The following is a 14,314-nucleotide window of genomic DNA, read 5'->3' on the forward strand; positions in this document are numbered from 1 at the left end:
TCTCTTCCATCAGAACACCGACAAAGCAACCTTCCTTCTCCCATCCTTCCTTCCTTCTTTCTTTCCTTCCTTCCTTCCTTCCTTCATTCATTCATTCTTCTCCTTCCTCATCCTCTTCTCTTTCCCTTTCTTCTTCTTCCCCTTCTTCTTCCTCTCCTTCCTCCCCTTCTCCTCCTCCTCCTTCCTCTTCTCCTTTCCTTTTCTTTTTCTTTCTTCCTTTCTTATAAAACTAATATTTATTCTGTACCCTGTCATTTTAAATATTAGAAACTTTGAGAATGAAAAGGTTTGGGGGGTGGAAATTCTTAGGAACCTTCTTATTTCACATGATGTACAATACAGAGCATACCTTTTTCTATGCCAGGGTGAATTGTCATATTACTTTCTAAGTTTTGATCCGATTCTAGCATTTTACCCTATGTGCTTTCACTATGGTAAATGATCTCTGAAAATTTCATTAATGTGAAGTTTTCTTGGCTGATGTCACTTCCTTTGCCTATCCTCACCTTTTCTGTTACAAGCCTTCTCATGAATGCTGATAAATTTGTCTTCACTACATTCCATGGTCAGTTAATTTGTCTCTAAGTCCTACTAGTATTTTCTTTAATTTTTAATTTTTTAAATTTCTTTTCGGTGTACCAGAATTCATTGCTTATGCACCACACCCAGTGCTCCATGCAATACGTGTCTTCCATAATACCCACCACCTGGCTCACCCAACTTCCCACCACCCCCCCCCGCCCCTTCAAAACCCTCAGATTGTTTTTCAGAGTCCATAGTCTCTTATGGTTCATCTTCCCCTCCAATTTCCCCCAACTACCTACTAGTATTTATTTTTAACTTATTTAAGTTTTTTTTTTAATTCCAGTTAGTTAACAGTGTTTTATTAGTTTCAGGTGTACAGGATAGTGATTCAACACTTTCATACAACACCTAGGGCTCACAGGACAACTTCCAAGGTCTAAAAATAAAGGCTCCCTGCATAGTCTTCTTCACTGAAATGACCTTTCACAGAAACCCAACTGAAGCATGAGGCCATCAGGGAAGGAAGAGAGTAAAGCAAGCCTACAGTGGCTGTTGGAGTTTCACTCCTCCCCAACAGGCAACGAATTCCCAAGGTGGTGACTGATTTGCTTCTCTCATGTCTGTGGCCTTTCACTCATCCTCCAGAGGCCAGCCAGACTGTACCCCACCTAAGAATCAAACAACAGATGTTAGCAATGTTTTTTAGCAATAAATCCCTCAACAATGCTCTTAGCAACAAGCCCACAGTAACACCTATACCAAAGGCTAATATTTGTTGAGGGATGCCTGTGATCCCGAACATTGTATATATTATGTTTTGCAAATCCTGTCCAACACTCTATGATGTATTATGTATATTTTGTGTATTTTACAGAGGAGTAAGCAAGGCTCAAGCAGGGAAATCTACTTTTCCAAGATCAGACAGTTAATAGGAGAGTTAGCAACAGAACTCGAACCCTAATTTGGCTCTAAGGCCCCCAAGAGGCCCCTTCACTACTAAGCTACACTGAAGATGAACCCAGCTAGAACAAGCCTCAAATCTCAGGATGGAAAGGCATATCTAGGAGCCCCTAATACAACAACTTAAACTAATGCTTAATTAATTATGTCTCCACTACATTGCCTTTGACAGTGTCTTTCTATCTGGATTAAGACCTGTATTATATTACAATAGAATTACTTAAAGCTGTAGCTGACAGTGTGGGTTTGGGTGATTTGTAGGTCTTTCTTTAAGCCTTGGTCCTATTTTTTTGCTCATCCTGTGGCCCTGGGCAAGCCATGCAACCTCTCTAGGCTTCAATTGTCTATTTTTAGAATGGAATTTTTAAAAAACATCATTTAAGATTATTTTAAAGGTCAAATGAGATAAAAACCGGAATAATCTAAGTAAACCTCAGGGCTCTTTCTACTAGGTCCAGTCTCAAAGAACAGTTTCATTTGAAGAAACACAATCATACCACCAAATATAAAATAGGTCTAAGTTTTACTTGCATTCCTAACAGAGCATCAGAGAGGAGCAGTCCATAATCCAAAGCCATACTTATTCAAACCCTCTTTTCCCCAATTCCCTCTCCAACTTTATACTCTCTGGTTGACTCCCATCTCTGCCTGTCTGCCTCACTCTCTCACGCTCATGATCTCAGTTCAACATTACAGAAGTCCAGGAACTACGTCAAAGATCATGCTGTCTCTGAAGAGTGGGGTAGTAGGAAAAACTCAGAGACCAAGGAAAAAGTTATATTTAATTGGCAGAGAATACACAAATAAGGCTGGAAACACTCTCATAAAGTTTTTGTTGCTATACTCATTTGGCGAGGTTGATATTGTCCCAGGCCCCTAGTGAACCCCCATAAGATGAGGGGTATTTTGATCATCGTCTTTGCAGTTGATGATCTTGAGGACAACACAGATGTGAGCAATGAAGTATGAGATAGTTAACTCATAATGAGTTGATGAGTCCCAGAGAAAGCACTCGAGAAGATTTGTGTTTTGTGTTTTGTGTTTCAAGTCATAACCCTCACATTTTTCTTAGCCTTTTTCTTAGGCTTTTCCCATCAGCTTACTCTTCCTCTCTCCACAGGTTATAACCCTCAGTACTGGATCTCCACCACCAGCCGTAAGTCATGAGGGCCCAGATGTCCCTGAACCCCTGGGACACTTCCTCCCTACACCGGATCCCGGGGACTGGGGAGGAAGTACCCACCACCCCCAGGTTCTCAACCCCAGAGCAGCTCCAGACCACCCACTAGAGATGCCAGCTCCTGTCAACAGCCCTGTCCTCTCATCATCTCACTCCTTCATGATTGGGCCCAATAATGTACATTCATGCTGTATTCTTTCATTCCCTCAGCTCCGATGACTTCTACATTCTCTCCAGGACTTCCTACTTCTCTACCTCCCACCCCCAGCTCTACAGGTAGGAGTCTAACCTCTGAGTCCCAGGAAGCTTCAACTCCTGTTATGGTTGAGAAATGCCTGTGTCATCTGGACGCTTCTGCCCATGCAGCCCCAGCCTGTCCCACTGTCTCCCTTGCTCTCTCATCTCTGGCCACACCAGCCTCATTTCTGTTCTTCCAGGGACCAAGCATCCTTCCATCCTCAGGGCCTTTCTCTCATTGTAATGGCAACTCAGCTCTGTTCCTGATTTCTCTTTGTCCTTCAGATTCAGGTTGGCCAACCTTTTGCTCAGACCTCTTCCTATAGAGTAGCATTCCCCCACATAGATAGGGAAATTCCACACATAGATGGGATCTAATCTCTATTCTATATCTATGATCACTTCCTTCATGGAAATAACTACTATTTGGATTTCTTGGCTGCTCAAGGGTTTGTGGCCCAAGGTCTGAGCACAAAAGACTTGGCCCCTCTTCTTCCTACCAAAATGTCAATGACAGGTCAGCCTTTGGACACTCTGAGATGAGCAGATTGAGGTTTCCTTTTGAACCGACATGACACAGCTAACATGGAACTCTCCTCCCTTGGCTAACTGAGGATGGAATGTATCCCAGATAGGATATCTCAGGCTTCACCTACTAGATACTATGGACAGAGAGACGGCACTAGTCTCCTCCTCCTAATGTACAGGTCAGGCCTAAGACTGTGATAGGTCTCCCCTTTCTCTCCCTCCAGCTGCAGGTGTGGGTCCTGAACTGGTGCCATTCACCCTCAACTTCACCATCACCAACCTGCTCTGCACCCCAGACATGAGGCGCCCAGGCTCCATTAAGTTCAACTCCACTGAGAGGGCCCTGAATCGCCTGGTAAGAGCCCGACAGTGCCTTCCCCGGCCTGCCTTGTCCTTACCCTGCCCCCCCGCCCAGTCATTTCAGGCCCTCCTGCTCACCTCTCTCTTCTTCCTCCCCAGCTTGGTCCCTTGTTCAAGAACACCAGTATCGGCTCACTGTACTCTGGTTGCAGACTGACCTTGCTCAGGTGAGACTTCCCTCCCTTAAAACATGAAGGCTTGCACTGTCACAGGCAAGTTCACCTGAAGGAAAACACCTGAACATAGCAACTAGAAGAATCATAAATGACTGGGGCCTTCCAGGAATTCAGGTGGGTGGCATGCCCTCTGCCTGAGTATATCAGAGAGGGCTTCCTGAAAGAGGTGGCTATCAAATAAAGGTCTTAAATTACTTGGAGAAGCGGAGCCATGGAACATTCATACTCATTGGCCAGAAGAGGCAGCCCTGACTCATTGGACAGACATGAAATGAGGTACCTCAGGCCCTGCTCTATGACAGGTGCTAAGGGCACCAACGTCACAGGCCCTTCCTTCAAGGTACCCACAGTATAGGGAGGAAAACAGCCATATGGACTTAAAACCATAATAGGAGCAAGATTAGTACAATGATAAAGCACTATGTGGAGGTCATAGGAACCTGCAGGCTGGACTTTTAGCTCATTGTGAGGGAGCTGAGTGGAGACAGTCTAGAAAAGGTAATGCCTGAGCTGAATGAGCACTCGCCAGAGGAAACTTTGGCAAAGGTATTTCAAGGGGTGGCATCTCTCTCAGATCTGTGGTCAACCATGGAGTTGTGAGCAGAGCTTTGACGTGATGTCATTTATTTTAAGTAGTTCATTGGTAGATATAGGGATGAGAAAATTTGATGTGAGGATGGGACAAGAGGTGGGGAAACCAGTGAGATGTTGAGCTGGACCTGGATGTTGCTTGGATGTGGGGGTGGGGGGTACCAAGGACAGGGGAAGGTCCAGGATGTTTTTACATGTTTGGCTCCACATGTTTGGCTCATCCTAGATGAAAAGGTCCCAGAAAAAAATGCATATGAGGAACCAGACCAGACCCAGTTAAAAAAAAAAAAAATCATCAAACCAAGGCTGGGGCCGGGGGCAGCAAGCTGAAGGTGAGAGATGAATGAAGCACTTAAGTCTCCCACATCTCAGGAGGCCTCTATTCCCATGTCCCACCACCCTAGGACTGAGAAGGATGGAGCAGCAACTGGAGTGGATGCCATCTGCACCTACCGTCCTGACCCCATGAGCCCCAGGCTGAACAGAGAAGAATTGTACCAGGAGCTGAGTCAGTTGACCTACAGTGTCACGCGGCTGGGCACCTACACCCTGGACAGAGACAGTCTCTATGTCAATGGTGAGTGTCTGTGCTGCAGCTGGGGTCTCTAGTCCCACGCTTCCTTATACCCGTACACCATATACTGTGCTGATTCCGCTCCCCCGGGGATATTGGCGATGTCTGGAGATATTGATATTGGCATGACATAATTGGAGTGGTACCAGGGACATCTAGTGGGTAGAGACCAGGGGTGCTGCAAAACATCCCAGAATACATAACACAGCCCTCCACCATGAAGAATTAACGAAGCCAAATTATCCGTAATGCTGGGTTTGAGAAATTGCTGTGTACAAATGTATATATAGTTCTGATGCAAACCTAGCCTTTCTTTTTTTAAAAATATTTTATTTATTTATTTATTTGACAGACAGAGATCACAAGTAGGCAGAAAGAGAGGAAAGGAAGCAGGCTTTTTGCTGAGCAGAGAGCCCGATGCAGGGCTTGATCCCAGGACCCTGGGATCATGACCTGAGCTGAAGGCAGAGGCTTAAACCACTGAGCCACCCAGGTGCCCCAACAAACCTAGCCTTTCCTTGGGGACTCATTTTTTAATGCTTAACACACCCTGAGAAGCTGATTTCCTTTCTCTTTTCACCTCCTGGTTGACATCTTTCTTCCTCCTTATTTCCACTGCTTCCCAGAGGAGCCTAACTGGAGTGTGCAGACTCCAAGGAAAGAAGTGGGTGGTGCATGAGGAGATGGAGAGGAGAAGGGAGTGGAGGGAAATTGGAGGAGTAGATGAGCCATGAGAGACTATGGACTCTGAAAAACAATCTGAGGGTTTTGAAGGGGCGGGGAGGTGGGAAGTTGGGTGAACCCAGTGGTGGGTATTATGGAGGACACATTTTGCATAGAGCACTGGGTGTGGTGCATAAACAATGAATTCTGATACACTGAAAAGAAATTTTAAAAATTAAAAATTAAAAACAAAAAGAAGTGGGTGATGCAGAACTCTGTGGCTAAGGTTTCTGAATGGGCAGCTAGGAACCATGCCGGCCCTCACCCGCGTCATTCTCTCCATCTTGACAACCAATGTTCTGAGTTCCCACAGGCCAGTCAGAGCTATACACACTTCATGAGATAACGTCATCCTGAGCACGTACTCCATGAGTAATAACCACGTATGCAACATCATTGACCACAATGCTCCTAAGAGCAATGCTCACAGTGAGAACAGTAACTGTAATTGTGGCCAGTTCTTTTGTTTTTAAAAAAGATTCTATTTATTTATTTATTTGACACAGAGAGAGAGAGAGAGAGAGAGAGCACAAGCAGGAGAGCAGCAGGCAGAGTGAGAAGGAAAAGCAGGGATCCAGAAGTGGGGCTTGATCCCAGGACCCTGAGATCATGACCTGAGCCAAAGGCAGAGGTTTAACCCATTGAGCCACCCAGGTGCCCCAGTTGTGGCTAATTCTTACCAGAACATTCTTATGTGCCAGGAATTGTGATAAAATCTTCATTTGTATTATCTCCTATTAATCTTACCCAAAACCCTTTGAGTTTTTATAGCCATTTTTGCTGAGAGAGCCATCTTGCATTCAGACAGGAAGTCATTTGCCTGAGATAATTTAGCCATCATGCATGAGAGAGTCAAGATTCAAACAGCCCCAGGATTGAATCTATACTCCAAGTTCTTAGCCCCAAGGCAACACTGCAGACCATGCAGATAGAGAAAGCCTCCAATCTCAGAACAGTAAAGGACATGAATGACCTCTAGCCTAACAATCTAACCTAATGCTTGATTAGTTATTTCTCCTCTGTATCAACGTGCAGATTTCCTTAAAGCAATGGTTAACAGTGTGACAATTGGTAAGTGACAGATCTCTGTTTTACGTGACATTGGACATGCTTTGCAACTTCTCAAGGCTTTAATATCACATTTTCAGAATGGAACAAATACACATACCATGCAGAATTGTCCTGGTGGCCAAACGAGAGAGTTCAGGAATAACCCAAGTAAATCACAGGGTCCCTCTGGGTCCGGTCTTTCTCCCATCACTCACAAAGCATCCAAGGAGATGACCATGACTCAGAGAAACACTCGTGAAAAATTCTCTCTTCCCCAATTCTTTTCAAACTCCAATTTTTATACCATCCATCTGACCTCCAATTCTCTTCTCATGTTCATTCTCCTAGTCCTTTTCCAAAGTTCCTCTAATATTGCAAATCACACATACATTCCCCCTCTTCCATCTTGTTGCCCTCCACAGACCACTCTCTCAACCTGCCACAACTTTATCACTTCTACATCACACACATGAAAGAAAACCCAGAAACTAAGCTAGAAAGACAAAGTCATATTATCACAAAATTTTGTGAAGGGCGGGAAGCCGAGAGAGCAAGGATTAAGTTATTTTTGTGGATTGAGAGGACACGGATAAGACTTGGAACACACTTGTTTGTAAATTTGCCCCATTTCCTTGTTGTGTGTTGGTTAGTGTTATTTCTGGCATGTAGTACATTCCCAATAAATAGGGACAGCTCTACTATTGTATTTTTCTTTTGGCAATAATAACAGTGATGATGTTCATCATTATTTGCAAGGACAAAGCACATAAGGGCACGGAATAAAATGTAGCCATTATTGTTCATTTATAAATCTCAGCAAGTTTGTTAATGAATTTTGTCTCTAGGTCTACCTTCTACCCCCTTCTTAACTCTTACTCATTATAACAGTCCTTTACTCCTTTCTGCAGGTTATAACCATCGGTACTGGACCCCTATCACCAGCAGTGAGTATTCAAGACTGTGAAATTTCAGTGCCCAGTGGACCCTTATTCCCCAAAGCACATTCTTCTGGAAAGAAGCTTCCAGTGCTCCCTCCCTAAGTGTCCAGCCATAGACTCAGAGGAGCCCCCAACCCACCCAGGGTTTTGCTCTGAGTCCAAACAGAAACCCAAATTCTAATCAACAGCTTCTGTCCACATTCCTTCAGGATGAGACTTAATAATTTTTCCCATGTTCTTTTTTCTCAGCTCCAATGACTTCCACATTCTCTCCCGAATCTTCCACAACTCTGGCCCCCATCCTCAGCTCTACAGGTAGGAGTCTGCTCTCTGGGACCTGAGAAACTTCAATTCTACATGGTCTGGTTGCCCTCAGCCACCTGGCCTCAGCCTGTTCTACTCACTGTCTCTCTCAATCTTTAAGCTTTGGCCACATCAGACACTTGTCTGTTCTAGTGTCGTAATCTCTGTATGGACTTTTTACTAGCCCTTCCTGGGGATCACTCTCAGGATTGTGGTGAGGGTAAACTGAGATAAAGTGCCTGGTGCAAAGGCTAGCACACAATTGGTGTTCTTCAGATGAAATTTGTAAAGGGTATAGTCACTCAGACCTGTGGCCTTTTGATTCTTCATCCCACAGTTTCAGACCTGTGACCTTTTGATTCTTCATACCCTAACCCCAGGATGACCATATACTTGGTTTTTTTGTTTGTTTCCTTGGTTTGGGGGACACTTTTGACGAAGAAAGGGAAGGTTGAAATTAATATTTACATGAGAGCCATATGACTGTCCAGGGGGCACCAGGAAATGTGATCAGCCCACCTATACTCCAGTCTCCAAAGATGGCTTAATGGAACTAAGGCAGGAATCACTCACACAGGGAACAGGCTTGACCACTCAGGCAGCCGCACATTCTCTCATGGCAAAATCAGAAGAGATGGAGAGGAGAAGAGAGTTGAGGGAAATCGAAGGGGGAGACAATCCATGAGAGACTGTGGACTCTGAGAAACAGTCTGAGGGTTTTGGAGGGGCGGGGGGTGGGAGGTGGAGTGAGCCTGGTGGTGGGTATTAAGGAGGGCATGTAGTGCATGGAGCACTGGGTGTGGTGCATAAACGATGAATTCTGGAACACTGAAAATTTTTTTAAAAAATAAGTTTTTTTAAAAAAGAAGACTGTACAAGATCTCCACCCCCAGGGGGCAGCAGAGTGGCTTTGCTCCTTTCCTCCCCACCCCCCACCCAAAATGTCTACCAAAGGTTTGCCTTTAGAAACATCAGGTGGAAAAAAGCATCCGTCCCGTAGAGAGGCCCCTCCCCATCTGTAAGTCCGGCTGGATGCAAGGCTGACACAGACGCGGTGATAACCCTGGATCTGCCACTTACAGCGATCCCATTCAGAGGTCATAGTGAACCCGCTCTCTCCCTTTCTGGCTGCAGGTGTGAGCCTGTCTCTGGTGCCCTTCACCCTCAACTTCACCATCACCAGCCTGCGCTACACAGAGGACATGGGATCCCCAGGATCTCAGCTATTCAATTCCACAGAGAGGACCTTGAATCGTCTGGTGAAAGTCCCTCCAATGCCTACCCTCCAGTGCCCACTTTTGTTCTGCCCAGCCCCTCGGCCCATCTACTGACCTGCACATCTTTCATCCCCAGCTCAAACCCTTGTTCCAGAACAGCAGTATTGGGCCTCTCTATTACGGCTGCAGGTTGACGTTGCTCAGGTGAGAACTCCAGGGTCCACGTGCAGGCAATGTGCAGAGGGTTGGGGGGCACCATGAGCTATCCCAGGGATATCCCAGGGATAGCTTGACCCGTCTGTGTCACATTGTGTTTCTAACCAGAAAATGCAGGATCTTCTCAGACTCTCCTTCCCAGGTGACAAGGTTGAACTTTTCAGAAAGATCATCCTTCTGGGACCCATCAAGAAAATAACTAGTCAGTCATGCTGGCTTTACCACAAGAGAGCCCTAGTTTTCAGTCAGGAGTGATTTCCCTCCCAGGGTGGCGATGTCTGGAGACATTATCTGTTGTCACACCTCAAGGGTGGGAGTTGCTACTGACATCTACTGAGTGGGGTCAGGGATGCTGCTTAAGATTCTACAAGGTAGAGAACAGTCTCCCAGGGCCAAGATTGATCTGACCCAAAATATGCACAATGCCAAGGTTGAGAAACCTTGCTCTAGGGGATGCATGATTCTCTCTCTTCCTTATGTCACATTTTAGCTAACGATTGACTTGCCCTGAATACCTAGCCAACCCTCCCTTGTACTGTCCCCTGGCCAAGTCCTGCTTTCTGACCTCTCAGAGGTAGACTTGGGATCACTGAGTAGTAATGAACAGTGCTTATATAGTTTTAGCTAGAGTCTGACAAGCCTAGCTCCCCTACTTCCAGGCTGTGTGGCCCCTCCAAGTTACTTAACATCTCTGTGCCTAGCCTCCTCACCTATCAATTGGAGTGTCTCAGTTTGCTTCCGTGCACAACAATTTTAGTCGGTGATTCTACTGGATGGTGATTTGTTCTAGATTCTGCTGGGAGATTCTCCCGCCTAAGCTGGCTCACCTGATCTCAGACAAGGCTCGTTCCTGCACCTGCTGTCAGCTGCTGGCTGGGCTACCTTGGTTCTCCCCCATGTTGTCTCATCCTCCAGCAGGCTAGCTTGGGCTCATTCACATGCTCAGAGTTCCCAGAGCAGCAAGAAATGACAAGCTCTTTTGCACACATGCTTTCCAAGCCTCTGCTTGCATCAGTTTTGTGAATGTCCATTGGCCAGTGTCAGTCCTGTGGCCAAGTCCAGATTCAAGAGATGGAGAAACAGACTCCACTTCTGACTGAAGAATCTGTGGCCAGTTCTGTGGGCATAATGAGGATCAAAATGGAAGGTGCTTAGCAAAGGAACTAACATATAGAGAACATGTAGTGAATTATTCATGACCTTTCCTAGACCAAAGTGCTGAGAATAACCCCCACATGTACACTCGGGTCACCTTAGCTCTTGTGTGAGATCTTCCAGTCACTGGCCTTTTGTCTGAGGATGGAATGCCCTCAGCTCCAAAGACGCCACTATCCTCCACCATGATGCTGTGCCTTCCCTTTCCACTGGCCGTGAGATCTCTCTGGCTCTGGGATGCTGCTTGGGTTCATACCCATCTCCACCCTAGGCTGGCTGCTTGGCCTCACTGTTTCTTTCAAAAGGCTCAGTCTCTCTCACTGCAAGGTCCATTCACACCAAAACTTTGGACCTATTAATGCCTAATAAAAATAGCTGTCTTTTCTTGAGCACTCACTAGTGCTATGAGGTCTGTCCTGGTCATTTGATAGATGAAAAAAAAATGAGACCCAGAGAGCATGAGAGACTTACTCAGAGTCACCCAGCAACTGAACAGCAGAGCTGGGACTTAAGCAACTTGACATTGCTTTTTTTTTTTTTTTTTTTTCACCTTGTCTGAGTCTCTTCCATCATGCGCCTATTGTTAGTGGATAGGTTGCCTTTTTATGATTTTCATCTCAGATCTCAGCACAAACATCAGCATTTGGAGATGCTGCGTCCTCTGGGCTCTGTCTGGGACCTTGGTTGTCCTATTCATTTCCAGTCCCCCTCCAGTACCAAGGCCATTCCAGGTTGCCCACCGGTCCTGCAGCTTTCACTGTCCCCTCCCTCAGGGAGGCTTTTCAGGGCCCTTGTCTGGAACCCCCACCTTCTCTTTCCCGTGTCATTCCCCGCCCAGGCCTGAGAAAAAGGGAGCAGCGACCAGAGTTGATGCTGTTTGTACTTACCATCCTGACCCTGCGGGCCCTAAGCTAGACAGAGAGAAGCTGTACTGGGAGCTGAGCCAGCAGACCCATGCTGTCACCCAGCTGGGCTCCTTCACCCTGGACAAGAACAGCCTCTATGTCAATGGTGAGCAACCTTTTTGTAACCACGAGTTGAAGCAGAGAATCTGCCCCCAGGAAGGGATGTGGACTCTCCACTTGGCCCTAGGGCCTGTCGCATGTATCCTTTTCCACCTGAGCAATGTCCCCTGATTAGTCAAGGACCCCCAGAGGCCCTCCAGTTTGCAAACCCCCTCCGTCCCTTTGTATCCCTGCATTTCAGGGCTGTGATTTATATACTTGTCTGGGCCACAAAGTCTTTATCTAGACTGATGAAAGAGGATATCCCTTTGGCTGAAGTCAATGACAATTCAAGCATCTGGCCATCTTTCTTCCTGTCAATATCTCAAAATCCCTTCGGGACCCTGAAAAGCACAGTTGGCAAGCCCATTTCTAGAAGCACTGGTATATTTGTCTTCCCAAATAAATTGTAAGCTCAGGAAGACAGGGGACTGGATCTTTGATTTCTCAGTCTTTTAGGAAGAAGATAAGAGTTACCCCTGAATCACAATTGTTGATCTGTGTAGATTTGAAGTCTTTGTTGGGGGTAGGGGCTGGTGGGATTTAGGCTACATCTTGGACCTCCCTCCCATGCCTGCATTCCAGTTCTGTCTCCTTTTCTCTTTTCAGGTTACAACCACCGGACCTCGGCCCCCACACCCAGTGGTGAGTACCCACAGCCCTAATGACCATATGATCTGACCTGTTGGTGAACAACCACTGACCCCCTACTCCAGGGCCTGGGACAGAGAAGAAGCCAGGAGACCTGGCAGTCTTACCCAGTTCCTCCTACATTCAGTGGCTAGAGATGGATAAGTAGGACACCCCGCTCAGAATCGCCATTCTTACTCCAGACTGTTTATCCTTAGCTGCCGTGACCCCCGTGCTCTTTCCAAGGACCTCGGTGGTGCCAACCCACTTCTCCAGCTACACAGGTAGGCGACTTGTCTCTCTAGGTCCTTGTAGGGAAGCTCAAAGCTAGATCGGGAAGTTTTAAAGAGAAAAGCTGCAGTGAGGGAATCTGGAGCCGCCATGGGCTCCCCTGGTCTGAACTCCTCAAAAGCAGAGACTGTGTCCTCCTCATCTGTCCAACTGTGCAGACCTAGGACAATTGCCTGACCCTCTCAGTGTCTTTACTTGCCAAGTGGAATAATCATACTTTACAAGGTCACTGTGAAGGTTGAATGAAAACGCTTGGAAGCACACATCCCTGGAGCTAGCAGGGAATACAGTATGACAGATACTGTCATACTGGGCATATGAAAGGACATGTGACCTGGGCCAGGCAGAGGGGGGATGGGTGCTCTGTCAGGTGAGGTCCCTTCCCTCACCGAGTTCCAGTGTATTGAGAGACTAGAACTGGATATGCAGTTACAGTTAATGATAAAAGATAACCATGTTATTCAGCACCTAGACATGCCACACTGCATAGTATTCTTTTTAATTTTTTTATTTTAATTTTTCATTTCATTTTTGTGATAAATATAGATTCATTGGAAACTGCAAAATATAGTACTGAGTTCCCTGTAGGCTTCACCCAATTTCTCCTCAACGGTTAACATCTTACACAACTATAGTATCATATCAAAACCCGGAAATTAAATGCGAAAACCCACAGACTTCAGATTTCAAAGAAGTTACTGGTTTTACGTGGACACGAGTGGGTGTGCACTTGCGCATGCGCACGCGTGTGCGTGTGTGGATCTGCGGCATTTTATTACATAGGCAGACTTTTGTAAGCTTCACTGCAGTCAAGGTACAGGGCAGTTCTATCACTGCAAAGATCTTTTACCATCACACCCACCCAGCCTCACCCTGGCAACCACTAATGTGTTATTTTGGGAATGTTGTGTCAATGGCATCATATAGCCTGTGACCTTTGGGGACTGGCTTTTTTCACCCAGCACAGTGCCCTTAAAACATACTAACTAACTCTTTTAACAAGCAGCCAGTTAACCTTTAGAATTTCTCTACAAAGAAAGCTATTCCCCCATTTTATAGTTGATGAAATGAAGGTATGAAGAAATGAAGAGTGGTCCCCTCTTATTCATGGGGGATTTGTTCCCAGATCCCCAGTGGATACCCGAAACCATGGAAAGTACGGGCCCCTATATGTACATGTGTTTTCCTATGCATACATGCCTATGATAAAGTTTAATTTATAAACTAGTCACAGGAAGGGATTAAAGCAATAACTAATAATTAAATAGAACAGTGGGTTAAGCCTCTGCCTTCGGCTCAGGTCATGATCTTAGGGTCCTGGGATCGAGTCGCGCATCGGGCTCCCTGCTCAGTGGGGAGTCTGCTTCCCTCTCTCTCTGTCTGCCTCTCTGCCTACTTGTGATCTCTGTCTGTCAAATAAATAAATAAAATCTTTTAAAAAAATAGAACAATTATAACAATATACTGTCATAAAGGTTATGCGAATGTGGTCCCTTTCAAAATACCTAATTGTGCTGTACTCACCCTTCTTCTTGTGATGATGTGAGATGATGAAATGCCTAGGATATGAGAGGCAGTGAGATGAATGACGTAGTGTTAGGCTGCTACTGATCTCCTGATGATGCCTTATAAGGAGGACCATCTGCTTCAAGGCTG

At 45.9% G+C, this 14,314-nt stretch overlaps 1 protein-coding gene across 1 annotated transcript in view; it reads left to right on the forward strand.

The window, feature by feature from the left end:
- LOC309864010 (mucin-16-like) overlaps positions 1 to 14,314 on the forward strand; it is a 110,380-nt gene that overhangs the window by 48,646 nt on the left and 47,420 nt on the right. The window contains exons 12-23 of the mRNA XM_082729326.1: positions 2,606 to 2,641; positions 2,876 to 2,941; positions 3,655 to 3,785; positions 3,890 to 3,957; positions 4,962 to 5,134; positions 7,813 to 7,848; positions 8,092 to 8,157; positions 9,280 to 9,404; positions 9,499 to 9,566; positions 11,572 to 11,744; positions 12,347 to 12,382; positions 12,586 to 12,651. Of these exons, the coding sequence (XP_082585452.1) occupies positions 2,606 to 2,641; positions 2,876 to 2,941; positions 3,655 to 3,785; positions 3,890 to 3,957; positions 4,962 to 5,134; positions 7,813 to 7,848; positions 8,092 to 8,157; positions 9,280 to 9,404; positions 9,499 to 9,566; positions 11,572 to 11,744; positions 12,347 to 12,382; positions 12,586 to 12,651 (1,044 nt within the window). The remainder of the gene's footprint in view (positions 1 to 2,605; positions 2,642 to 2,875; positions 2,942 to 3,654; positions 3,786 to 3,889; positions 3,958 to 4,961; positions 5,135 to 7,812; positions 7,849 to 8,091; positions 8,158 to 9,279; positions 9,405 to 9,498; positions 9,567 to 11,571; positions 11,745 to 12,346; positions 12,383 to 12,585; positions 12,652 to 14,314) is intronic.

This window comes from Mustela nivalis (genome assembly GCF_964662115.1).
Source record: "Mustela nivalis genome assembly, chromosome: 1".
Lineage (NCBI taxonomy): Eukaryota > Metazoa > Chordata > Mammalia > Carnivora > Mustelidae > Mustela > Mustela nivalis.